This window comes from Panicum virgatum, chromosome 7N, assembly GCF_016808335.1.
Source record: "Panicum virgatum strain AP13 chromosome 7N, P.virgatum_v5, whole genome shotgun sequence".
NCBI classification, from domain to species: Eukaryota; Viridiplantae; Streptophyta; class Magnoliopsida; order Poales; family Poaceae; genus Panicum; species Panicum virgatum.
Window position 1 is genome coordinate 50,014,860 of NC_053151.1, and position 25,921 is coordinate 50,040,780.

Sequence of the window (25,921 nt, forward strand, 5' to 3'; positions counted from 1 at the left end):
TGTTGGATCCGCTGCGCGGGTGCGGGCCCGGTCCCGCACCGCACCGCACCGCACGGCACGGGTGGCCCACCCACCTCCTCCCCCTCTGCGCGGTAGGGGCGGATACGGATAAGGCCGGCACGGCAGGGGCGCGGGGGCACACGTCACCCGCGCGTCGGACCGGGGCAATAAGGGCCGTCCGTTTTTTTCCTAAAAAGAAAAATTAATTGGCAGCGTCCTGGACCGGTTTTACTGGGCTGGACCTGCCGCCGGCACGGCACGGCCTCACCCACCGTGTCCACCTCGGCCTCGTGTCCCCTTTCTATTTATCCAGTTACCCATCATCCATCCTTCCTCGTGTCGGTCACTCCCAACCCCACCCACCGGTACTGACAGGCTCTACTTATACATTTCTTTAATGTTAACCACCGAGCATGTGCCGTACTGGCATGTGTTTGCACTTACTGCTCGTCGAGTCTAAATTAGATTGTGAAGAGAGCATCAGAATCAGAATCCATTACCACAGAAATGAGACAAGATTCATCCTTATGATACTTATTTCGCTCGATTACTAAGCTATGATCTTGGTAACATTACAATAAAACTGATATAAAAAATATTACAATGAAAACTATACACTTAAACTGATATTATTATATAAACGCGTTAGGTAGACTAATTAAGCCGGAATGAACTAGTGCCACGTCGTCGGGCCAGCGGTCGTGTGACTCAGCATGTCGGCGTCGCTAATTTTTACAAGAATAGTGAGCAGATCACGTATAAACCGAGCTGCTAAGCTTTTGTTTAAGCCGGGAAGATCTAGGTGCCGTGACCTCTAAACGTGCTGGCGCACGTAACCCTGACTGTTTCCCGCGTTTATCAAGGACCAGGGAGATGCCAGTGCTGCATTCCGTGGAACAAGTCAAGTCAGGATTTCTGTAGGGACTAACGACCTGCCTTCCGACACGTCTCTTCGCCGTAATCTTATCTTTGTTCTAGATATAAGATAAGATAAGCACGCGATTGAATTTCTTCTTCTTTTTAGCAGCGCGATTGATTTTCTTTTGTTCGAGAAGAAGACAGGAAAACGGTCACTAGTTTCGACGCACTTCAATTGGGCTGCTGGAATCAGTCCAGTGAAATGAACTGCATGCTGCGAGTCGGCCCAGTGGACGGGAATGTATGATAATCTTTATCTTATCTTTACAAATTTTAAAGCAAGGATTGTTTGTCCGTTTTGGATTTAGGCCGCATTTTGTTTTGTGGACCCTTCCTCGGTCTGTCACTAGGAATCCTAATTTGTCCCTTGAAATCTTAATTTTAATTCAGTTAAATCAATCTGAATCATAATCAGAACCAGAACAATCAATACCTCAAGCAGACAATCAAATTTCGTAGCAACATATGGGTACTATACTAGTACCATGTAATAGTAATACGGCAATTCTATTTATCGCGCGCGTGGCTGCCAGCCATCACGTCGCACAAGCCCAGAAGCGCAGGAGGAAGTTCTGTTGTGTTCGGCTGTTCCGTACTATGCTGGACGGTGGCCTCATCTTTTTTTTTCTATATCCGGACTCATCTAGTACTATTTCACTTTCCATTAGATCGGTCCGTATTAATTAAACACATGTTCTCGTATCAATTCGCTAGCTCCTTAGTTCTCGATTTTCTACCTAGGGGATGATATGGAATTTGCAGTTTTCATTTCACCATCATTTTAATTTTGTTAATTGATTAGGATGGACCAATGACACGTATGATTCTCGTTTCTTTCTTCTAATCCTAATTTAACTTCTTTAATTTGTCTTAACTTTTGCCTTCATGCATTAGGTACGTGGCGTTTATTCATTGCGCATGCTTTTTGCGCGCCGTTACATCGCAGAAGGCTTCCCCCGATTCTATTGTACAATCCGTTTAGCATTTTGAAGTGTTTAACAACATTTAGAATTATGGAACATTTCAAAGTGTTTAACAACATTTATTCAGAACTTTTTCAAATGTTCTAATATTCCGATACAATTCTGAAAAGTTTTACAAACATATATGAAATGTTTCGGAACAATCTAAAATGTTCCCAAACAAAGTCCAGAAATATTTTAAGCACAATCTGAGATGTTCCCAAACAAATAAAAAATGTTCCGGAACACTCTGAAATGTTCCAAAACAAAGTCCTGAATGTTTCAGAACTTTTCAATTGTTCTAATGTTCCAGGACAATTCTGAAATGTTTTTCCAAACATATCTGAAATATTTTACAGACATATCTGAAATTTTTTGAAACAAAATGAAATGTTTCCAAACAAACCTGAAATATTTTTTAATCATCCAAAACATTATAAAATGTTTAACACTATTTATTTGGGTACTTTTTCATGCAAACACTCTGAGGTGTTCCCAAACTAATTTAAATGTTTCGAAACACTCTATAATGTTCCGAACATTCCTTGATTGTTTTTTATCATTTAGAATATTATGAAGTGTTCTTAATCTTTCAAAAATTTCTAATGTTCTAGTATAATATATGAAATGTTTTACAAAAAATATCTGAAATGTTTCCAAGAAAACGTAAAATACTTAATCATTCAAAACATTATGAAGTGTTTAACAGCCTTTATTGGGAACTTTTGATGTAAACATTTTTTCTAGCACACTCTGAGAGGTTCCCAAACTAATTTAAATGTTTTGGAACACTCTAAAATATTTCGGAACAAACCTGAATTGTTTTAATCATTTCAACATTTATTTAGAATTTTTTAAAATGTTCTAATGTTCTGGTGCAATTTTTAAATATTTTCAAACATATCTGAAATGTTTTGGAACAATCTGGAATGTTCCCAAACATTTTAAAGTGTTTAACAACATTTAATCAGAACTTTTCGAAATATTCTAATGTTTCCAGTACAAATCTGAAATGTTTCGAAACAATCTGAAAAGATTCAAACATTCAGAACCTTTCCAAATTCTTTAACAATATTTAACTTCAAACTTTTCTTGTACACAAATATTTTTCGGAACACTCTGAAATGTCTCCGAATTAACTAGAAAAGTTCTTGATTAGGTCCTTCGGTCCTAAACAACTCCTTGTTTGTTTTTCCTCGCTTCTTCGGTCCTCCCTGATCTTCCCCCAATCTGCCGATTGGTGATTAAGATCAATCAACTGTGTACTTGTTATAACTGCTTAATGGGCCGGCCCCAGCTTTCGCTTCCGCGTGCGCGGCGCGCCCCCAGGCTTCTGCGACACGATCACGTGAAGTCGCAAAAAGCGACATATAGACGCCCCCATAGTAATAGGCATGTTTCGTACTCGAGGAAGGACAAGAGAGGAGTCACGACTACTAATGACTCCTCTCTTGCGGTCTACAAATTATAGTGCTTACGATGTGAAGAAGCAACAAAGCCGATGACTGGAACGAGCCATATTTGCATGAGGCCAACGGAACACGTTCAGGTTCAGGGCTCGCGAGATGAATGCAACAAAGAAGCATTGGAACTGGGGGAAAACAAAGAAGCATTGGAACTGGGGGAACTCTGCTCGTCTGCGGTCTCGGACACCTGCTACCTCGTTGCTTGGCACCAACCTAGCTCAATCCAGGCGGTCCCTGCCAAACGGTGCAAAACCTGCAATAAGTGGCAGACGAATTTGTCCCAGCGCTAGCTAGCTAGTTCATGACCATCACTGTCAAGTGTCAACAAAATGATTAATTTTCTCTGATTTTGCTGATTTACACCCTCGGATCAGCAGCGAATTGCCATCCTCGCACACTCTGATCGAGTTGAGAATTGCTACAAACCCCCTGCCTGATTCATGTGCCCATCTGGTTGGCCGCTAATGGGAGGAAGGAGAGGCTGCTGCAGGTGGTACCTCAGCACCCGCAGCACGTCCGGCAGGCCGACGACGCCCACCAGCTCGCGCTCCTCCCCCTCCCGTTCGTCCACCACCCACACGTGCGTCGCGCGGTGCGCCATCGCCTGCACCATCACCGCCACCAGCGAGCTCCCCCTGCGGCACACGATCGCCTCCTCCGCCGCACGCCTCCCAGTGGCGCGCGCCCCAGAGAACAAACCGCGATCGCTTCCCCTCGAGCACGGCGACGCTAGGCAGCTCCTCTCATCGTCGTCGTCATCGTCGGACGAAGAGGACGACGAGGACGAGGCGGAGGACGAAGATGACGACGAGGGGTCGACGCCGTAGAGGAGGTCGAGCATGCCGATGAGGTTGCGCCGGCGGAGGCGGGAGCGGACGGCGTGGAGCGCGGCCTCGGGCGGGGCGCCGCCCCGGCCGATGAAGCCCAGGAGATCGCCGGCCGAGAGCGCCGCGATGGCGGCCGCCGCGGACACCCCGCAGGAGCAGAGAGCGGACGGCGAGATCTCGCCGACGAGGCGGCGGCGGGGGATCAAGGAAGGAACCACGGCAACGGCGGTGTGCGACGCCATCGCGTCGCGAAGGAGCGGCAGGGTGGAGAGCGCTCTGTCCCCGGCGACGACGGCGAGGGTGGCGGGGCGGACGACGCCGAGCTCGGTGATGGAGCGGGAGGCGGTCGGGGAGAAGAGCCCGATGGAGCTCAGGAAGAAGCGCGCCACGTCCTCCACCGTGAGCCAGCACAGGCTCAGCTCGGCGCTTCCGGCGCGCCGCCAGCGCTCCCGGAGCGGCACCACGAGGCAGTGCGCGCCGCCGAGGAACGAGTCCACCGCCTCCAGCACACTGCGGCCCAGATCACAACACATTGACCAAAACGATGGAATCAAGATTCAAGAACCGGATGAGCACGAATATTCAGCCGGACGCGTTGCGGCGTACGTGGCGGTGCAGGGAAAGGTACACGTGCAACCTCGCGTCGGGCTCGATGCGGCGGACGGGCGGCGGCGCGGCGGCCGCGAGCAGGTCGGAGAGCGAGGCCTGGAGCGCGGCGGCCGGGGACGCCAGGTTCGCGGCGGCGCAGAGGAAGGGCAGCACGTCGGCCATGCACACCCTGCCGGCCACGTCCGACGCCTCGTCGCCGTCCCAGACCGCGACGGCGGCCGCGCCCTCGAGCTCGGCGGCGGCGTCCGCAACGGTGGAGGTCGGCGGCAGCCACCGGAGCGGCGGCTTGCCAATGCAGAGGTCCGACACGTCGTGCGTCTGCAGCAGCCTCACCGCCATGCACGGTACACCAAAGCGGCCGGTGGGCGGCGGCGAGATGTGTGTAAGCCAGAAGCGGTGGATGGACGGAAAAGGAAAAAAGTTTGCGTTTGGTCACCTGTGCAGCTGTTGTAATATAGAGGAGGGCGTTGGCGTGTGTGCTCGCCGTGGCAGTGGGAGTGACAGTGGCCTGTGCGACGACAGCGATCAAGGAGGGAGACGTGGCGAGGCGGCATAATGAAAAAAAAAAGGCTTGTGCCCGTTGTTTTGTTTGCAGCTACTCTCTGTTTGAAAAAAAAAAAAGGCTTGTGCCCGTTGAGTTCAGGTATGCTGTGACGATCTGCTCGGTCGTCCGATCCCAGTGCGCTGGTGATGAGCAGATTCAGTTGGACGCGAAGCCCATACAGCTTTTGAGCTATCACAAAGGTCAAACGCTCCAGCGCAGTTTCATATTGGCCTGAGGATGCCAGGTGCGCAAGTATTTTTTCGCAAGTACGAGATACTACACGTACGTACGTAGAAATATACTAGGTAAAGACTTCTTACCGGCCGGCCGTATTTTAACTTGATTGCACGGCCGCATGCATCTATATGCATCTATAGGGAGCGGTTCACGGAGAAGTATTTTTGTTTCTATTGCTCTCTCTTAAAAAGCTGTAGTTTTCAACACATCCGTCAAATTCAAATTTTAATTGCGCAGCTGTATTTCCTTTAAAAAGACCTTCAAAACAAGACGTTACTTGCATATATTTCAACAATATTTTTTAAATACACATAAATTGCTTATATAGATTAGAAAAATACCAAAACAAATTAGTAAAATTGCTCAATTGACTTGCTAAAGTTACCTATCACTAATCATGCAATAACACGTCCACCTACCCAACACAATTGTTTGCCATCATCCTCTAATCACACCATCCAATTATCTTCTAAACATCAACATCAATATCCACTTAACTAGATGGAGACGAGTCAAGCAATATTTTGTAAAACGATGGGCAATTTTTCCAAAATTCATAAGCAAAGTAGAATACACTAAAAAGCATTTTCTCAGATGAAAAATATATTTTCGAAACATAGTGGTGTGGGATCTTGTTTCGAAGCACTTGTCGAAACGAGCGCAACTGTGTAATCGGATTTTGATTTGGACACTCGGTATTGAAACTACGATATTTTTTCGAAGTGAAAAGATTGCAAAAATAGGAAATTGTAATCAGTGATTTTCTCTAAAAGGAGCGGCCGTACAACAGGCTTAACTTACGGCCGGCCGTATATTAGCCTGGTCCTTTTACTATAGGAGATGCCACTGCCAAACTAACGTTAACCTTTGGCTATTCAATTCATACGGTATAGCTACGATGTCCTCACGGGTGGCGCTACGTTGACTATGCGTGCCACTTGTTGCTCAGTGAAAGTGAGGTCACAGTAGTATATTGATGCATGTTGTGTTGAATCGGCAGGTTCTAAATCACTAAATGAGCATGCATCGCCTCTGTGCTGCCGTGCACTACGAACGTACCCAGGGGAACGTACGTGGCAGGGGAAGGGGGCCCACAATAGAATATAGGCTCGCGCGTGCCTATTTGCAGGCGGGTGTGGTGGCCATGCCGTGGTGGGAGTGGACGGGGAAGCAGGAACACGACGGCGCGCGTGGCCGTGGCCGGGGTGGAGCGGCAGGTGTGCGACATGCCGGCGGGCGGGCGGGCGGGCGGGCGGGCGGGGGCCAAGTCCCAAGTGCGCGGGCGCGGAGGCCGCCACGCGCGAGATGAGGGAACGGTGGTGCTACCTCTCGCCTTCTTCGACGGGCACGGTGCGTGCCAACGCATGCATGCCGGCCGTGGTGCATCGCAGGGCACGTGCATCGATCCGCCCCGCCCCGCGCCTCTCAGTTCTCACTCACAACTGGAGATGCATTCTCCATTGCTATCTTACCGTGTGGCGTACGTGGATCGGCGTCTTGTCTTAAGCAGTAGCGTTGGCATCTGGTCTCTGCGGCCACGTCAGCAGCCGTGATCCCTGCCTTTCAGGCAAGCATATGATGCAAAGTGCGTGCAGTAGTAAACAGCATCATATCCCCTGCAGCGAGCAGGATGTCACGTACGTACTACTTCACATCAACAATTGCTACACAATTAGCTACATAGTTGTTAAAAGGTACAAAACCCAACAATCCTATACCTCTCATTGTCAAAATAAAAGCGCAGGTGGCAATTGCTGAAAGAGGAACACCATGCTTAATTCAGTTGCACTTTATTACAAGCTTTGATGATGGCAGATCATGGACATGGGACTACCTAAATATTCCTCGCTCGGGTCTCTCTCTCTCTCTCTGGGTGGGGGGGGGGGGAGAAAACGAAAGATTATCTAATGTATCAAACACGATGATGATCTCACCTGGATGGTTCCATGAACAACAAAGAATATCGAATCCTGAATCTGTTGTATGCTAGAACGGTCCAACAGCTTCGACTATTCTTGTTGACCTCTTAGGGCGCTTTCAATAAGCGTGTTGTTTGTATGGTTACTTTTTTCTACCTTAATTACGAAGATATGCAAATCTTTTGCGTATTCGATAACAAAGTTTCTTGTATTATTAGATGATGGCAGCAACACAAGACAACCCTTCATAAAAAAAAAGTTCCTCTAGATGTTCTCTCAAAACCTTTAAAGAGGTGCCACTATAAGAGCAATTTCAACGGATCCTCTAAACAACTCTAATCTCAAGTTTAAAGGATTAAGTAAAAAACGATACACTCTAGCGGACATTTTACCAGACTCTCTATTTTGGGGAGACATTCGAATTCCCTCCTCTACCCTCAATTCCTAAGGGTCTCTATAGGGAGCCCTCCATTGTAGGTTAGAAATTGGGGGTTATTATTGGACTTGGTGCAAATTTGAATGCCCCTAAAACTAGTGGCAGCCACATTTAGCATTTGGAGGGCTTCATTTAGACGCTATTCTGAAATTGCTTCATGTTGCTTGGGTATGAGCGAGGCCCGAAAGACCGTTGCGGTAATCGGGCCGGGGCGACCAATTGAGAGCCAGCGGCTAGTACCATTCGTCCTTTTTGCCTACGAAACAGAAAACGTACGTGTAATCCTTCAGAGATGCACTTGTTTTAGTTATGATGGCATACCGATTCGTGCATCTCCAATCTGCTTTGAAGAAATGGAGCGAGGTGCCTGCAGGTGGCACGAAACTGAAACTCCCCCCCATGTCTCTGTCTGGTAAAAGTCTCCCAGTTCCAGTTGTGCCCATGTCCAGACGAGCACTGCAAGCACGCACTAGGTATCTTTTGATGGCTGACTAATAGTGCACGGTGGCGAGGCACTAATTAAGCAAGGGAATAGGATAGAGAAATGTAAGCAAGCAAGCAGAGGTACGGTCTTGTCACAGTGTACGTATTGATATCGACTTTTGAGCTTATTTTTGTAGTGTACTGCTCAAAACCGAACTTGGAAACTAGCAAAAAAAACATACTCTATTGGAAAATTTGGGCACAGTTGGGCAGGGGCTGTTCCGTGTCCATTACTGTTTTTGTCGAGCCCAGTTGGCCTCCGTGCACACTCCAAGATTAGAGCAACGGGAAGATGCACTTTCACAAGAAAGGTTGGGTTCAACTTTTAGCAGTGCTACCCTAAACGTTTAAACGGATTAAATGATCATCTAGTGTTTATCTATTTATTCAGATGAAACGGCCATTTAAACGGACTATCCCCAAAACCCATTCGGCCCCTATTCCGGTGCGCCCGGTCCAGGAAGGATGCCAGGAGCCCACTACTGACTGGACACTGGATTAGGTTATTGGACTGGCATTTATTAATGCCAACTATTGCCACTGCCCCCGGTTTTTCTCGCGCCGGCTTTATTTTGAAAAGTATTTATGCCCCGGGGAGGCTCTTGGACGTTGCCTGGGCGAGTGGACCCTGGCCGAGAACGTGAAGGTCGTCGGTGCATGGACCTGGCCCACAGTACGTGAGCGCCGCCTGCCTCGAGCCGAGCGCCCATCTCCTGGCGTGCGGCCCATATATCACCTCGGCTTTCTCCACCTTCATCGACTCCCCGCATCCGAGCCACTCCTCACAGGCCGGTGGTCCCGCGATGGTCCTGTCCCACACGTCCTCCTGTCCTACATGTGGACCCGCGTGTCAGCCGGAGCGCCCGTGGCTCTGTCGCTTCGCCCCCGCCTCCCTCCGCGCAACGAATAGAAACAGAAGCAAGAGAGCGGAATTGCGGAAAGCAGCTAGAGAGAGTGGAGCCAAAAAGCGGGCGGCACCGCACCACCGAAGGAGGAGCCAAGCTTTTCGCTTCCGGTGTGGGGTGGTGGTGGAGCCTTGTCGCGGTCCGGCGGCTAGGGGTCCTTTCTCGTTTCGTCGGGGTTCCTCCGCCCCGCACCTGCTCGCTCGCTACTACTTCCATGGTGGCCGCCAGGGCCGGTTGAAGCCTGACAGCGGCGGCCGGACTGGAGGAGCGAGAGCAGGCCACGGCGAGGCGGAGATGGTTGTGTGCTCCATGCGCAAGTCGTTCAAGGACTCGCTCAAGGTGCTCGAGGCCGACATCCAGCACGCCAACACGCTGTGAGTACCAACAACATGTCATCACTGCATCTCGATTTCCCGGGGCTGTTTCCGTCACGGCCGCCCGATTCCGCGCTTCCGGTTGCTGCGTTTTCCTCTCGCGCCGCGCTTCAAAATTTCTGGGTGAAATTGGGGTGAATACAAGTTTGTTCGGTGGTGGATGCTACAGTGGCTGGCGGTTGATTTTTTTTTTTTTTTTTTTTTTTGGTAAGGAGCAAGCTCATGCTGCGCGCATGACTAAGTGGTGAGTGGTACTGATGCCGGTGGTTGCCGACGGACGCTCCGTGTGTGATGGGACTGACCGGCTGCTGACGCGTTGCCTGAATTCGACAGGGCAGCTGATTTCTCCAGGGGCTACGATGGGGCCTGCCTCCAGATGCGGATGTCCTACAGCCCCGCCGCGCACTTGTTCCTCTTCCTCGTGCAGTGGACCGATTGCAGCCTCGCCGGCGCGCTTGGCCTGCTCAGGATCCTAATCTACAAGGTTTCTTCCTGTCATTCTGTGCTGTGCTGTCAGGATTTGATGCCATGAATGACAATATGACATGGTGCTTCCATTTTATGGCTGTGCTGTGCAGGTTTATGTGGATGGGAGTACCACTATGTCCACACATGAGAGGAAAGCAAGCATCAGAGAATTTTATGGCAAGTGCTCTGTTACAACTAACAAGACCATCGGTGATTCAAGCATCTGTTTTACTTAATTGACACCGCGTTGCTTGCAGCTGTTATATTTCCATCCCTCATGCAACTGCCCAAGGGGATCAGCGACCTCGATGACCGGAGGCAGAAGGTGGTATGCACAGAGAGATACAGGAGGAGAGAGGAGGATGAGAGCAAGAGGCCAGTTTCTGAGATTGATGTCGAGAGGGAGGAGGAATGTGGCATTTGCATGGAGACGAATAGCACCAAGGTGGTGCTGCCCACCTGCAGCCATGCTATGTGCATCAAGTGCTACCGCCAATGGTGAGAACCGGGAACTGAAGTACTGAACCGTCATATTCAATCCGTTTTTGCTGTCATGTTGAAAGATGGTGGCTTGTGCATTCGATCAAGATGACGTATGTATTGCTAACACGTTCGGTTGACAAAATTGCTGCATTTTTGCTTTCTTAACTGTCAGTGTTGGACCTTTATTTCCAAATGTCGATTTCCTATAAAAAGAAAAAGCTAGCACAACCTTGCTTGTACTTGATACCTGATTATTACATCTGTGCACATTAACTTGTAACAGACCCTGCATTTGGCCTGATCATTCAGATACTTGACCCTTGTTTAGTTGCAAAAATCAAAATTCCAAAACTATCACATCGAAAGGGAATCTTACATGCATGAAGTATTAAATGTAGATGAAATAAAAAACGAATTGCATAGTTTGATTGTAAATTGAGAGACGAATCTAATGAGCCTAATTAGGCTATGATTAGACACTAAATTGCTACAGTAAATGCTACAGTACACATGTGCTAATGAATGGTTAATTAGTCTTAATAAATTCGTATCGTAGTTTACAGACGAGTTCTGTAATTAGTTTTATAGTTAGTCTATGTTTAATACTTCAAATGTGCAAAGATTCTATTTCAAATTTTTATAGTTGCATCTAAACGAGGCTTTCATATAGTTATCTGTGTGTGATGTTATGCTGTTAATTCGATCCATTTGTTTCTGCCAGATCTGGCATGACATAGGAGAGTGGTCCCTAATCCTGATGAGGGAAGCAGGAGATGCGTAGCATTTAATTATCTCAATGGTAGCCATCTAATTCCCTACAAAAAAAGATGGTAGCCATCTAAAAGCTCTGCTGTCAAGCATAAGCACCTTAATCGAGCAGCAGTACTCCTGCCTTTGTTTCGAGGAAAAACGACCAAGTACCTTGCATGAAACTAACAAGGAACAAATTACTGTCCACTCATTTCGATTTCATGTTCGTAACTGTACTCTTAGAGCCAGTGACCCAGTAAGGCCCTAAACACCCAATTATTGAGCAGCTTCATTGCTTGAGCTTCAAGAACCTTTATCTGCTGACTGCTGTATGATATGAAGTGTGAATAGATGCATTCACTGAACTATCTGCTGCAAAGATATAGTTGCTGTATTGATTGAATCCTGGTTTGCAGGCGCTCAAGATCACAGTCCTGCCCCTTCTGCCGGGACAGCCTCAAGCGAGTAAATTCCGGTGACCTGTGGATGTTCACTGACTGCCGAGACGTAGTTGACATGGCAACGGTGACCAGAGAGAACATCAGGCGCCTGTTTATGTACATCGAAAAGCTGCCTCTGGTCACGCCGGAAAACATCTTCTACGCCTACGATTCTCATGTAAAATAGCTCGAGCTGCACATGATGACTTGCTCACCATTGTTTTCTGAGAGTGATGACGCATGGCTTATTGATTCATGCAGAGGATGTTCCTCGTCCTAGGATGTGGCTAATCTTGGGGCAGCCTGTGGGCTCTGACAAGAGACCTTTGAGAGTTCTGACTGGGTGTAGAGTCTGTTCAGGTTTTTGTAAATATAATGTGTTGTACATATTTATGGTCAATGAAAAATCTTTAGGGAAAAAGCGTTGTGTTCCAAAGTATGGAAGCTCCAGATGATATACATTTGGTGCATGTATTGGGTTCGATTTTAAGCTTGAAATGCTCTGTAGTTTCAACTGGATATATTTGTGTTTTAACCCTTTTGCTTGGAATGATCCTGAAATAAATTCACAGCAAAGGCTGTAGCAAGGACTCAACGGTGTCGGTTGAGACATCATGTAGCGTAGCGAGGCTGGCTACATGGAGCGTCTCCACGAAGGAATACTCCGTACACGACACTAGAGAACAGGTCAATAAATAGCATGGAGGCCAACACACTCTACCGTGTGGAGCTCCCGGAATATTTATGGACCAAGCATCGCGGCAGGCGATAGCAACCGGTGGCTATAAATTAGGCGCACCGTACATGCCAGTAATCATAACCAAACAACTGGATGCTGGTTCTCTTGCATTTTGATTTTTCAAGGGAAAAAACTCTTTCATTTTTCCCCTAAGAAATGTTGGTATATGCAGCCTGTATTATGTGCAAAATAGGTAGACCTTGTATTTCATCTTTTGGCATCGACAGGTGCAAACTGGAATACCAACAACAGACAATCAGATAGACATAAGTGGATGAACCAGCTGATGGAAAATGAAAAACAAATCAAATATTTCTGTGTTCGGTCAGTGAAGGCACCAGTCATGCCCTCATCTCTTTCTGAAACATTTCAGTGCAACAGTCTTCCCCGGGTTTATATGGGTCAGTCACATGCTACTCAAATATCTGCGCATGTTGAAAGGCATTCAAAAGCAGCCATTCAAAACTATGCTACCACTGCTGCTGCTGCTACTCCATCATGAGGATCATCTCTCCAGAAGAAAAAAAAAGGTATAATCTTATCATCCTTCCAAACCCTTGGATCAAAATTCTGTCCTAAGGGTTCGTCATATGAGATCAGTAAAATCTTAGTTGTTGACCTGAAATGAAAAGGTTGCAAGGCTTTACTAATGGTGAAAACATTGAAGTTGCAAAAGAAAGCACTTGTCTAGAAACATCTCACCTTATCTAAAATCCGCAGTTTCCATGAATCACTCCTACGAGATGTGTTAGGTTCAGCATAGTCTGGACCATGCTGGGACTGGTTTCTTAGTAGAGGCAGCCTTGCAGGCACGGTGGTGTCATCATCGCTGTCATAGTCAGCCTCTCGGTCAGGCCCAAGGGTCCTGAGCACCATCCCAAGAATGATTGATAACACCTGAAAGTTAACTGAATGTGTTAGAAGAGGATCACTCATGCTCAAAAGCTTGGTTTCTCTTTAGAAGGTACACTTGCAGATACAGTTACTCTAATAAAAAAGAGGCAGAGGTCAAACAAAGTTTTCTTACCCCAGAAACAAGACAGCCCCTAATGTTGCTTAAAATCAATAACTAACAATGTTAGACAAATGAATGTAAGATCATTGTACCATTCACGTTTGGTTACTTTCTCCAGCATTTGTAACAGAGCATGTGCCCGAGATCAGATTTGTTTTTAAGTATTCTACAAAGGCAGATTGTTAAAACCTACTACACAGTGCCACCATACTTAACTAAGCATACTAGTGTCTTCTATCTCTGTTCACAAAGCATGTATTGCTCATATGCCAGGTAGAACTACACAATGATGAAGATTGCATTATTATGCAGTCGGGGTGCAGAAGAACCTCACCTGAGCAGCCACCACTGAGAGGCCTACACATTCGCATATCTCAAAATTTGATCTCACAAAGTCCTTGAATTCATCAAACTTGCCTGATGGGTCAGGGGGGAAATCCTGAAGGTTTGAAAATTATCAAACAACAGATATAAGGAAAATAACATAAAGTATCATCCATAGTCGACAGATGAGGAGCTCTTTACCTCTTCCCAGTTGGTATTCAGAAATACATCCATGGTAATTGCACCTTCCAGTATAATAAGCACAAATACAATGATCATGTACTACATGTAACATTAAGGAAAAAGAGACGTAATATCATTGTCAGGTGACACTGCAATTAACGTTGCAGAACTCAAACAATATAACTGCAATTTCGAGGCTTCTGTGAACTAGTGGCCTACACTCTCAATTCAGTTATACCATATATCTTTGTGCCATCTCATATGTAAAGATTATATAATCCAGAAGAAAATATAGCTTTTGCACCTAACTGAAAACCTTGGATAAATCAGCAGCAGCTGCAAAAACTAATTCACTATAGGTTGTAAGCAAGCAAAATGCAAGGGATGGAAGATGGTACATCAGACAACATGTAATTACAGTTATCTAGCAATTCACTATTGGTAGCCAGCACGTAAAATATAAGTAACAGAAGCTGGTATATCAAACAATATGTTTCCATGTAGTATAGGAGTAGAGCAATTCAAAGGATACACAAGAGAGGCAGTGACCATTTGCAGTTTCAGCAGCAATATGCCCAGAGCAAGTCAGCAGGCACATAAAGATCCCCAGGCCAAGAAATGTGTAGATGAACCTGCATGACCCGTAAAAAAAATTTCTTAGTAAATCAACCACCAAAGAATATAGATGCAAGTCGCGGTTTTTCGACATGGTGGCAAACTATTGCTCAATAAGTACATCTAACTACTTATTCTTATATTATCAAGTGCACGCAGCCCTGACATCATAGTACGTTCGTAACAGCAGCAAAAGCATGGGTGCTTGGCCCATTTGATTGTCTGATTGATAATATAGTGTTAAGATGACGAAAGCAATTATTAAATCGTGGCCGCTATTTGGTTGTTTAACATCAGCATCATCATTCTTTCCATATTATTCTTCATCAGTGCTCTTACCCCCACCAATCAACTAACAGTGGATCTCCTTTTGAGTTAGGCCGTCCCTTGCATTGCATCACATCGTGCGTTCCAATCTGACGCCACATTGCAGCCGCCACCTAAATCTCTAGAGTACAAGTCCAAAACAGCGACACGAAAGCAGATCACCCTGTCCACCGAATAGCACTAGCATCCACTAGACGGATACTATTTCTTTTTCTTATGCGTCACTAACTGTAACCAAATCTGCAGCGATAGTGGTATGCTGAGCTGAGGCCCTGCCCATCACCCATCCAAAAAGAGTAGCCTTTAACTGCCACAGAAGAAGAAGAAAAAAAAAAGCGCTTTCGGTGGTGTCCGAGTAGTTTCGTTTTGTACGCCATTCCCTGATCTCTTATTTCTGCACGGCATCCTCAATTGGTTGGTACGACTATGGGGGGAAAATGCTCCAATAAAACAGTACGAGTACAGTAATACAATTTGTTGCGAATTTAGCTTGAAACCAAACGCATTTCTCCAAGCGACGGGCGGATTGGGAGAAAAAACCAAGAACAGCTGCAAATCTAGGAACTCAGCTCCTAGCGCGCGCAGCAGTAGCAAGGACGGAGAGCGAGATCTGCTGAAGCAGGATGAGGAGGATTGGGAGGGAGAAGCGGTTGCTGACCAGGGGACGGGGAAGCGTTGGTCGAGGTCGGCGACCTCCCTGTACCACGCGCGGAGCATCCAGAGCGCGTAGAGGATGACGGCCATGCCGGCGAGCCCCACGACGGAGTTCGCCGCCTTGAGCGCCGTCTGCACGCAGCTCCGCACCATCCGCCCCGCCATGCCGCCGCCGCCGCCGCCGCCGCCGTGACAAACCCGGGCAAGAGCCAAGACCAGCTCCGGCCGCTCTTCTTCCTCCTAGTCCTTCCCTCCCTGGGGTATGGTTTTACTTTCTGTCGAGCGACGAAGCAAGCGGTGGTCGCAGGCAGCAGCAACTCGTGCGGGCGAAAGCGGAGACCGCGGGTGTGTGGGTCGTGCTTCTTCAGCGGCCGGGGGTTTGACGTGGTGGCGTGGCGTGGGGTCCTGGGGAAACGAAACGGAGAGCGGTGGACGGGCGGCGCCGCGGGGGAGGAAAAGGAAAGCGGCCGCGATCGCGGGGGAAGAGTGGTGTGCCTGCCCGGACGGCGACGGGGACGGGTGTAGGAGCATGTTCAACAGTTGCCATATTTTATTTGATATATTTTGTGTTTTTGTCAACTTTTAAAAAAATATACCAAGCAAAAAAAGAGTTTATCTCCAATAGTTTGACATAATTCACTTGACAAATTCAGATCTAACTTACATTAAGAACCGTGAGAGAGAAACAAAATTATATTTATGCCCTTCCACCTCTTGAAAACTTAAATCAAGAACCCTTCTCTGTTATTTATTTCTTTTTTCTCCCTTCCACCTGACTAGAAACCACGATGTCAACTGGGCGCCGCGCACGTATATTTACGCGCTGAAGACTGTTTTTTCCCAAATTGCCAAAAATTGCCAAGTCTTTTGCCAAACTGTTGGATGAGTATTTTTAATGTTTTTGGCAAAAATCAAAAATAGCAACTCGATTTGGCAAACTGCTAGAGACGCTCCAAATGCTTGCACACTTCAACTTGGGTAGTCGCCGGCAGACGGACGGGGCTTCGCCGTCACGTCCAGCTTGGTCTACTAGATTTTGTGGGTGCGAAATTTGATTCGTGGTACACACGACATTAACGTGCCAAATGATGTGCTATCATGGCACCAACTGACACGAGTCGGTCCAGGTAATCGAGTTTAGCACCGGCCATGCATGCGAGGTCCTCGTTTTCACTCCAGCTTGCGTGTATAGCTATCTTCTTCGTGGAACATTCAGAATTTGTTCCTGATCAGACAAGGCCGGGTCGCCTCTCTGGTGAGCAAACTTGTTTTAGACAGCTTTTATCTAATATACTATGTAATCTCTCTCAGTTTTTCTTGTTTCTCCTCTCTGCTGTTTTGCCGCTCCTCTGCGCGCCTCTTGTAATCCGTGCATCCCTGCTGTTTTCGCTTATAGTGTGTTTAGTTTACTTTGCATTTTGCGTTTTTGTGTTTTTGGAAGAGAATTTTCAATATTTGAAGTATTAAATGTAGACTAATCACAAAACTAATTATAAATCTCGTCTGTAAACTACGAGACGAATTTAATGAGCCTAATTAATTCATCATTAGAGATTGTTTAGCATTACTGTAGCAATTTAGTGTCTGATCACGTCCTAATTAGGCTCATTAGATTCGTCTCACGATTTACAGTTCATTTGTGTAATGCGATTTATTTTTTACTACATTTAGTACATCATGCAAGCGATTTATAAAAATTTTACATTTTGCGTTTTGAAATCTAAACAAAGCCTTAATTGATGGCTCAAGCTTAATCTGTTTTAGATGTTGCTATGTATTGAAACGACATTGTATCTCATTTCTTTTACGCAGCTAAGAATAGTTCAGTGACGTAAAAGCAACTCTAACAGACTCTTCGAAAGAGAAAGGTTCGGTAAAAAAAGAAAACATTGTTGAAATCGCTTTCCAACAGACTAATCATCTTCATCCTCTCGCTTTATGACACAACATCCTTACAGCCGCGCTCGCCATCTATGCTAAGGCTCCACACTCGCCACAGTGTTAAAGACCTTAGGAAAATGAATATTAGTCTGCTATGCAAATGGTGGTGGAGATTAGACGAAGGGGAGGGACTTTAGCAGAAATTATGTTGGAAAAAATATCTGAATAATTCTTGTGACGCCATGTTGCACAAAAAGCCTTCTAATGCCCTCTATGGAATGATTTATTGAAAGTGAAAGACACTTACATGAAGGGTAGAAAAAATGGTTGTGGGAAAAGGTGACAAAATTATTTTTTGATGTTACATAATTATTCGCTCTGTTCGGCTGGCTGTGGCTGGTAGCTGGTACTGATTTGTTGTAAAAACAAGTACTGCTGGCTGGCTGGTAGCTAGTGGCTGATGTTTTGATGTGAGAGAAATATATTGCTGACTGGCCGGCTAACAAACCAGTTGAACGGAGCGATTGAAAGAAAAATTTTATTATTATTGGATCATGTATGATTGAGTTATTGATTTATCTAGAGATTCGTCTAGATTATCAATAGATTTATTTAGGTTTATATAAATAAATCTATAGCTCAGTCAAATATGATCCAATAATTATAAAATTTTTACTACAGCTCAATCACATAATGATTAGTCCACCATAAAAATTTCACCATAATTGGATCATATAAACTGTAGTTATAAATTAATTACAGAAAAATATATATCTAAAATAACAACAAAACATTTATACTAAAGTATACCATATAATATATTCACTGCGTAGATCTACTTATGTGGAGTTCAACAAAATTGGATTTTCTATTTTATAATTTTTTTTACTATAGGTTTTAAAAGATCTAGTCAAAATAAAAATAAAAGAAAAGGAGAAAAACTGCTACCACCTCAGCCTCAAACCGCTCAGGAGGTTACATGAATGGTTTCACGAGTCTCAGGAGGCTGGACGAACAGTTTTATTGTCTAGGGAGGAAAAACAAAGGGGGCTGCTAGCGCCCGGACGTCCGATGGGAACATCTCCTGTCGGACGGTCCATGCAACATTCAAAAATAGCCTTTGGAACATAGAAAATCAATATATGTAACATCAAAAATTAGTGTTTGCAACATCCAAAGTAAGTCAAAAAAATTAATTATCATCCATGAGGGATGAGAAAAAAAAATCCACCGCAACATCCATTTTACGTTGCATTGAACATTCTAAATCTCTCGATAAAATGCAACATTCAGATAAAACATTTATAACATGCGTGTGAAACTCGTGCAACATTGTCACGACCCCAAAAATTCTAGCTCTGCCCGGACAGTCCGGTTTCCCACCCGGACAGTCCGCCAGTTCCCCTATTTTGGCGCGCTGCGTGTCGAGCGAGGCCTTCGCCGCGCGCCGGCCATCCTCGGTAAGCGCGTGCCGGGGGAAGCCGCAGCCAATAGCCAAGCACCACCACGCCGCGCCGCTTAACTCTCTTGCGTCGTCAATTTGTCCACGGCTCCATCCCTTGAGCTGCGCTGTCTCTCGTTCTCTCTCGCTCAGCTCCACCTCCAACCGCAAGAACACCATCCATCGATCCAAAAATCTGCCCAACTCCCTCCATGGATCCCAAATCCCTCGCACTTGAAGCTCCCCAACCTTTCTCGCTCCATCCACGGCCCCTCAAACTCGAGATCCGACCATCATCTCGCCGGAAATCGCGGATCCCCCAATCGCTAGTTCCAGTTCCGCCCTAGATTCACCTCACCGTGGAACTCCCTCGTCCGGTCACCGTTTCCTTGGCCCAGCATCTCAAATCGGATGTAGGTGAGCTAGTGATGCTTGTGCTCTCCTCGTTCTTCCTCGTTCATAGAGTTTTCGCGCTTGTTCGCGTGGGTTGCCGCCGCTGCGCCATGGTCACCGCGTTGAAGTCGAGTCGCGGACGGTCCGGCTCTTTGGAGACGACAGTCCGCCAGTGACCGGTCTGATCGGTTCAGTTAACCGGTCTGACTGGTGGTGGCTGTCAGCGTGCGCAGACCGGTCTGACCGGTCCAGTTAACCGGTCTGACCGGTGTAGCCCATTTGTGCAACTTTGCCGATGTTCAATTCCGCTGAAAATATCCATTCAGGCGTACTATCTCGTGCATATCATTTCATGCATTTTAATTAATGCACAATCTTGGCATCGAGCTAATCCTTGCATTGCATTCGTGCATCATAGTGACTGAATCGTCGGAGAACGAACCCGTGGAGCCCACCGAGCACGTTGAGCCCGAACCCAGAGTCCAGTTCGTGGTCGGACCCGAAGTTAACCAAGGCAAGCAGCTAAGCATAATTCCTTGCACCTATTTAATTTGATTAGTTTAGTTATCTCATCGGGTAATGTTGGGTATATAAATTATGTACGTATTGCATTCTTGTACCCACTTTAATGCATTGTCCTTCCTTGATTGGTTTATCTATGTCCTTGTCACTTGTTAGTCAGATAATTATTTAACTTGACTAGATGCTTAGCTCTCCTTAGAATACTCATCTTGCTTACTAGAAAGAACAGCTGGAGTATCACATTTACCGGTTACCCTTGATCGCACTGGTTTGGTTTGGTTGTTAGTGAAGTGGTAGTACCGAGATTCGAGCGGAATGATAGGGCCTAGAGAATGAAGTCACATGGGCATAGTCCGCTTGGATTGATTAAGGACCGAGTGGATGCCATCGGCCTTGAGCACCTTTCCGTGCTACCACATATCCAATATAATGGTACGGATGAGCCAATTACCTTCTTTGACTTAACCATTGGGGCCCGGTCCCAGATACGTGGCCAAGGGCTATGCAGGGAGGCTTAGCGGGTCCCCGAGTGGAACTATGTAGCGCATCTAGACCGATAGATGCTAATGGTAAGTTTCGGTGATTTATGACAACCGTATGTGACTAACGTGTGTTTTAAAGGAAAGCTCATTAACTGGATTAGTCTCATATGAAATATGAAAGGAGACCCCTCATTCGAAACAATCATGCGTACCAAGGGCTCAATTTCAAAGATAAAGGACCTTTCTAGTCTCAAGTGTCATAAGGAGATGAAGGACATTTGATTTAGTTAGGTTTTATAGTTTCTAGTTCTTGATCGTACTATTAAGAGGGGTTCATGAGTTAGTAGCTTGATCAAACTTGAGTTGGCCTTAGAAATCTTGCACACTCACTCAAAAACAGCAAAAGATGGTCAATAGAAGTCAACACAACTCTTGGAAGAAGCAACAATCAAAGTCACATTCGAATCCAAGTCAAAACAGCTGCAAACAAAGAAAATCAGCAGCACCGGTTGAACCGGTGCCCAAGCATCGGAGCATCCGATGCATGGCGGAAGGACCGATACCCTGTCGGTCTATCTTCTCTGGATGAAGGCAGAAATCAAGTGAAGCACCGGTTGAACCGATAGCTGAAAAGATAAGCACCGGTGCAATAAAAGTCCTTTGTTCCAGAGAGCATGTTTTGATGGATTTCAACCTCTCTTCAGCACCGGTTGAACCGACGCTCCGAAATCAAAGCACCGGTGCAATGAAAGTCGTTTGTTCCAGAGAGCATGTTTGATGGACTCCAACTTCTCTTCAGCACCGGTTGAACCGACGGTTCAGAAACAAAGCACCGGTGCATTGGATGTACTTTGTTCCAGAACGCTTGTTTGAGTTGATCAGCGAACCTCTTCAGCACCGGTTGAACCGATGCCCCTACGGAGCATGCACCGGTGCAATGACGCAAGCGTGGATACTGTGTCAGAACTCCAACGGCTACTTCTTTGACACAGAGAGACCGGTTGAACCGATGCCCATATTTTCTATACCGTCGGTTCTTCCGGTGGTCACGGTTTTTCTACAGAAAACTTCCAACGGCTATGTGACCTCCTCCACTCTATATAAGGGTACCCCCTGGTTCATTTCAGTTGCCTTTGACACCTTGAAAACCTGAGGCCACCCTTGAGAAGAAGAGATAGAGCTTTGAGCAAAAGAGAGAAGATCTAGTGCTTAGTTTGTGCTTCAACCTTGAAGAACTCATCCATTGCAAGTGTAGCAAGTGTGCTTGAGCTAGGGCCAACTGAGTGTAGGTCAAGTGAAGGCTTAGGAACTTGTTACTCTTGGTGTTTGGCAGCACCTAGACGATCTTGGTGATCGAAGTGTTTCTCGCGGAGCTTGCCAAGGATTGTGGGAGCCCGGAGAAGAAGATTGTACGTGGCTTGAGCTCCACCACACCGGGATGGTGAACGGAGACTCTTAGTGAGCACCCAAGTCTCGGTGACATGGGAGGTGACAAGACTCTTAGTGAGTGTCACAACGTGGATTAGGGGTGTGTGCCAACACATCGACACCACGGGAAAAATCCGGTTGTCTCTTGCACTCTCTTTCTTTCAAGCACTTACTTTCATGCATTCTTTCATGTGCTTGACCTTAGAGATCATAGCTTAGCTCTACCTTGCTTAGTTTCATATCTTTGTTAGCTTGTGTAGTTTGCTTTATTTAGCCGGTTGGTGAATTGAGCCTTACTAGCATTGCATAGGTTAAGTTTGTTTTATCTTTCTTAGAAATTTGAAAAAGGCCCAATTCACCCCCCTCTTGGTCCATCGATCCTTACAATTGGTATCAGAGCTACGTTGCTCATTTGGATCATTAGGCTTCACCGCCTAGAGCTATGGCCAAGATGGGAGGTTCGCCGCCTCACTTCGAGGGCAAGAACTTTGCTTATTGGAAAGTTCGCATGGCCGCATACCTTGATGCGATTGCCCCCGAAGTGTGGTTGGCTACTAAGACCGGATTCACCGGAACTCCCACCACCGAACAATTAAAATGGAATGCCAAGGCTAGAAATGCTATTTTCGAAGCCATTAGTGAGGAAGTCTTTGCTAGAGTTAATGGCATGGACTTAGCAAGTGATATATGGAAAGAGCTAATTGAAATTCATGAAGGCTCCACAAAAGTCCGTGAACAAAAATATCACTTGTTTAAAGCAAAATATGATTCTTTTAAAATGCTTGCTCATGAAAATTGCAATGATATGTATTCCCGCTTGAATGTCATTGTCAAGGACATTAATGCTCTTGAAGTTTCCAAAATTAACAGTGGCTCCATCAACCGCAAGATTCTCATGCTCCTTCCGAAGCCCAAGTACAACATTATCAATGCTATGCTTCAAAAGGAGAATCTTGATACAATGGAAGTGGGAGAGCTTGTGGGCGAAATTCGCGCTCATGAAATGAGTATCCTTGGTATGACCGAAGAGCCAACAACAAGCAAATCAATTGCTCTCAAAACCAAGGCCAACAAGCACCGCAAGCTCAAGATGATCAAGCAAGAATCTAGCTCAAGCAATGAAGAAGAAGATCATCATGAAAGCTCATCCGATAATGAAGAAGATGGGGAACAGTCTTGACCATAATTTCAGCAACTTTTCCAAGTTCAGAACATCCAAGGAACTCTTGAGTTCTTCTAGCACGGTTGACAAAGGATTTAAGTTGATTTGGCAAAAGAGTAAGCTCACCAATATCAAAATCCTCAGCATAAATTTCAGCAAGTCTCATAAGTTTATCCACATTGAAATTAGAGAAGGAGTTCCTTGGGTTAAAACAAGCCATACATACTAATAACTCTGAACTGATTTCACTAAATCGATGGTTCAACTCAGTCAAGATGGCATCAATGGCGACAAGAAAAATCTCAACATGATAGTAATGCATGTTTGTTACCTTTTGCTTCCTACGTCTAGATGTCCCTCTGATATTTATTTCCTCATCCATATCTGACACTTCAATCTCATTCTTCTCACAGAAAGTTTTCACTTTTTTAAGTAATGGCTCCCATCCATTTTCTCTTAAATCCTGCAAACTATCTTTCACATCCGTTATCAAATGCATAGCTTCAACTATGTCCTGGTCTTTCCTTTGCAAAGCACGTGACAAAAATATCTGTCATGCCCAACAATTCTATCATCAAATGCATGATGAACACAAAATCAAAGCTCTCCATTTTTCCAATTAAACCTAAAGCTCCTCCAGTACATGCTGGTTTAACAGAATCTTTCTTGACTATCTCAAGGACATCTATGATAGCCTCCCACATCACCAAAATGCGAAGCAAAGTTTTAAGATGTGAACCCCATCTGGTGTCTCCAGGTCTAGCTAGACCACTTTCCTGGTTTAAACCTCTTCCGGTCATAATCTCACCATTCTCAATCTTTTCTAGCAACACATCATGATGCTTTGCAAGCAAAACATCCTTTCAACATACGGACCAAAGCTTCTTTCAATGCAATAGCTGTACAACTCTCAATATGCTGAAGTCCAAGAAATCTCTCCATCACTTTCCCTTCATCATTCACAAACCTGCATGCCATATTTCATCGTGTGTTAGTAAAACTATAGAAATAGAGGTAATAACGTAAGCAAGAAAATGCAACTACTAACCTTAGAATTACTGCCATTTGCTCCTTTATTGATACATCTCGAGACTCATCAATAAGCACTGAGAATTTTCTACCACGAATCTCATCCATAATGACACTCATGACTTCCTCTGCACAAGCTTTTGTAAGATCTTTCTGCACATAAGGAGATAACATTTGGCAATTTTTGTAACCTTTTTCATATGCCGCCTTCACTATCTCAACCTTATCTTTGTACCAATCAACCATTTCTCTAAATGTACCCTTGTTAAGCGAAGTAGAAGACTCATCATGTCCATGGAAAGCATCCCCTTGCATTATGAGAAATCTTGCAACATCTAAAGAAGTTGTCAAACGAATCTCATAGCGTTTTTCTTCCTCCTTACCCACTTGAACTAATTTTCTACCCACATTTGTCCTTTGGTTCATAAAGTCTTCACACTTTTGCCTAGCTTCTACATGAGTCTTGCAAACATTGTGCTTATTAAAAGTATCCTTAGCTTTCTTCCAATTCACATAACCTTGATGTGCAAAGACCGAACTACCAAATTTTTCAGGCTTTGACGAATTAAAGAAGAGATAGCAATACAAGCAATAAGCTGCACCTTTGTACTCACTATACTCTAGCCAATCAAATTCATCAAACCAAGTCTTCTGAAAAGATCTAAATTCACCACTCATCCATTTACGAGGAAATACAAGATCACGAGGTTGAGTTGGACCATTCAAAGCATATGCCCTCCTTACTTGATCTCTAATTTCAGGTTGATAATCATCAATAGGTTTGCGTTTTCCAGGATCCCCAATTAAATCTGAATGACTAAACTCTGCTCTAGATTTCTTTGGTTCAGATGTGCTCTCATTAGTGTGTGGAGTTGAAGCACTTGAACTTGAAAAATATGATTGTATAGTTCTTTTCGACATTCTGAAATCTGTTATACCAATCAAATTTTGAATCATTGAAAATGAAAATTGAATCATAGATCTACTGAATCAAAGAAATTGAGAATAGAAGGTGCCTGCTATTACCTGGCGCGGTGGCGCCGCCCCTGCCGCTGGGCGCCTGGGCGCAGGTCCCGGCGCAGCCGCGCGCAGGCAGACTTGCCGTGCGGGCTTTGGCGCCGCCCCTGCCGCTGACGGAGCGCCGCGTGCCGCGCCGGGTGCCGCGTGCCGCGCGCGGGCTCGGGCCCCGTGCGGCCGTGCCCGTGGCCCCCCTGCCGCTGGGCACTGGGTACTGGGCTACTGGCCGCCGGGTGGCCTGCCGCTCACCGCTGTGGCCTGTGGCCACTGCCGCACAGCGCGGGCGCCCTGCCCAGTTGCCCGCCATCCGCCGACCGCCTCTCCGCCTGGATCTGCGTCGCCTCTGCGGCTCTGCCTGTCGAGCAATGAGCCGCCGGCTGCCTGGTGGGGATGCACGATGTGGTTTAGATTTTTTGCTCTCTCTCGCTGGGCCTTGGGCAGTTGGGCTTGACATTTTAGTGGGCCGCCATAGTGTGTTTCTCGGTCTAATTCGTGAGCAACACGACTGCAGCTTGTCTTCCACCTCCAGTCCCCCCTTCACATTGCATCCAGCCTCAAAAATTCATGGAGGGGCTCTAGGGGGGCTTCATGGCTCCGGTGGCGGTAGGGGAGGCTCAAGCCCCCCCCTGACCCACCGTTCCTTCCGCACTTGACCACACCCCACTTTCTTAATGGAGTTCATCTTTCTGGATATTGTTATATGTGTACACAATCACCATCAAGAAGACTCTAGGAATATCTCATCACACCACATCACCTATGCCTTTGCACATCTTCTCTTAGATGTTTGTTCTGTCTAGGTGATTATGGCCTCAACCTAGTCCGAGTTTTATCCTTCCCCTCTTGCATATCCAAATCTCGGGACGAGATTTTTCTAAGGGGGGGAGA

At 46.0% G+C, this 25,921-nt stretch overlaps 3 protein-coding genes across 5 annotated transcripts; 1 reads left to right on the forward strand and 2 right to left on the reverse strand.

Annotated features, from left to right (window-relative positions):
* Window positions 1-3,661: 3,661 nt before the first annotated feature.
* On the reverse strand, window positions 3,662-5,143 carry LOC120683380 (CBS domain-containing protein CBSX5-like). The gene has a single exon (XM_039965458.1). The coding sequence runs from the start codon at window positions 4,704-4,706 to the stop codon at window positions 3,765-3,767; it is 942 nt and encodes a 313-aa protein (XP_039821392.1). The 5' UTR covers window positions 4,707-5,143; the 3' UTR covers window positions 3,662-3,764.
* Window positions 5,144-9,190: 4,047 nt separating this feature from the next.
* Window positions 9,191-12,371, forward strand: LOC120682157 (E3 ubiquitin-protein ligase AIRP2-like). 2 transcript variants are annotated; one of them, XM_039963925.1, is made up of 6 exons: window positions 9,191-9,680; window positions 10,014-10,164; window positions 10,259-10,325; window positions 10,406-10,646; window positions 11,798-11,999; window positions 12,083-12,371. In XM_039963925.1, exons 1-6 carry the CDS (start codon window positions 9,205-9,207, stop codon window positions 12,110-12,112), a joined length of 1,167 nt encoding a protein of 388 aa, XP_039819859.1. In that variant the 5' UTR covers window positions 9,191-9,204; the 3' UTR covers window positions 12,113-12,371. The 2 variants fall into 2 exon arrangements, 1 of the variants encoding a protein (XP_039819859.1); XR_005678248.1 differs by lacking the exon at window positions 12,083-12,371 and having other exon boundaries at window positions 10,406-10,741; window positions 11,798-11,936.
* A 372-nt stretch (window positions 12,372-12,743) lies between these two features.
* Window positions 12,744-16,166, reverse strand: LOC120682158 (tetraspanin-19-like). 2 transcript variants are annotated; one of them, XM_039963926.1, is made up of 6 exons: window positions 15,683-16,166; window positions 14,615-14,723; window positions 14,101-14,181; window positions 13,910-14,014; window positions 13,263-13,457; window positions 12,744-13,179 (listed from the first exon to the last, which is right to left on the reverse strand). In XM_039963926.1, exons 1-6 carry the CDS (start codon window positions 15,841-15,843, stop codon window positions 13,168-13,170), a joined length of 663 nt encoding a protein of 220 aa, XP_039819860.1. In that variant the 5' UTR covers window positions 15,844-16,166; the 3' UTR covers window positions 12,744-13,167. The 2 variants fall into 2 exon arrangements, with proteins under 2 accessions (XP_039819860.1, XP_039819861.1); XM_039963927.1 differs by having other exon boundaries at window positions 14,615-14,714; window positions 15,683-16,163.
* Window positions 16,167-25,921: the final 9,755 nt, after the last annotated feature.

Bases quoted from the DNA above. Each gene is read 5' to 3' on its own strand.
- LOC120682158 (XM_039963926.1), bottom strand. From the start codon at position 15,843: ATGGCGGGGCGGATGGTGCGGAGCTGCGTGCAGACGGCGCTCAAGGCG. The intron at 14,724-15,682 runs GTCAGCAACCGC...TTTTTTTTACGG, and splicing joins CAACGCTTCCCCGTCCCCTG to GTCATGCAGGTTCATCTACA. The intron at 14,182-14,614 runs GTATCCTTTGAA...TGTTACATGTAG, and splicing joins ATGGTCACTGCCTCTCTTGT to TACATGATCATTGTATTTGT.
- LOC120683380 (XM_039965458.1), bottom strand. From the start codon at position 4,706: ATGTGTTGTGATCTGGGCCGCAGTGTGCTGGAGGCGGTGGACTCGTTC.
- LOC120682157 (XM_039963925.1), top strand. From the start codon at position 9,205: ATGGTCCTGTCCCACACGTCCTCCTGTCCTACATGTGGACCCGCGTGT. The intron at 10,326-10,405 runs GCAAGTGCTCTG...CGTTGCTTGCAG, and splicing joins AAGCATCAGAGAATTTTATG to CTGTTATATTTCCATCCCTC. The intron at 10,647-11,797 runs GTGAGAACCGGG...CCTGGTTTGCAG, and splicing joins ATCAAGTGCTACCGCCAATG to GCGCTCAAGATCACAGTCCT.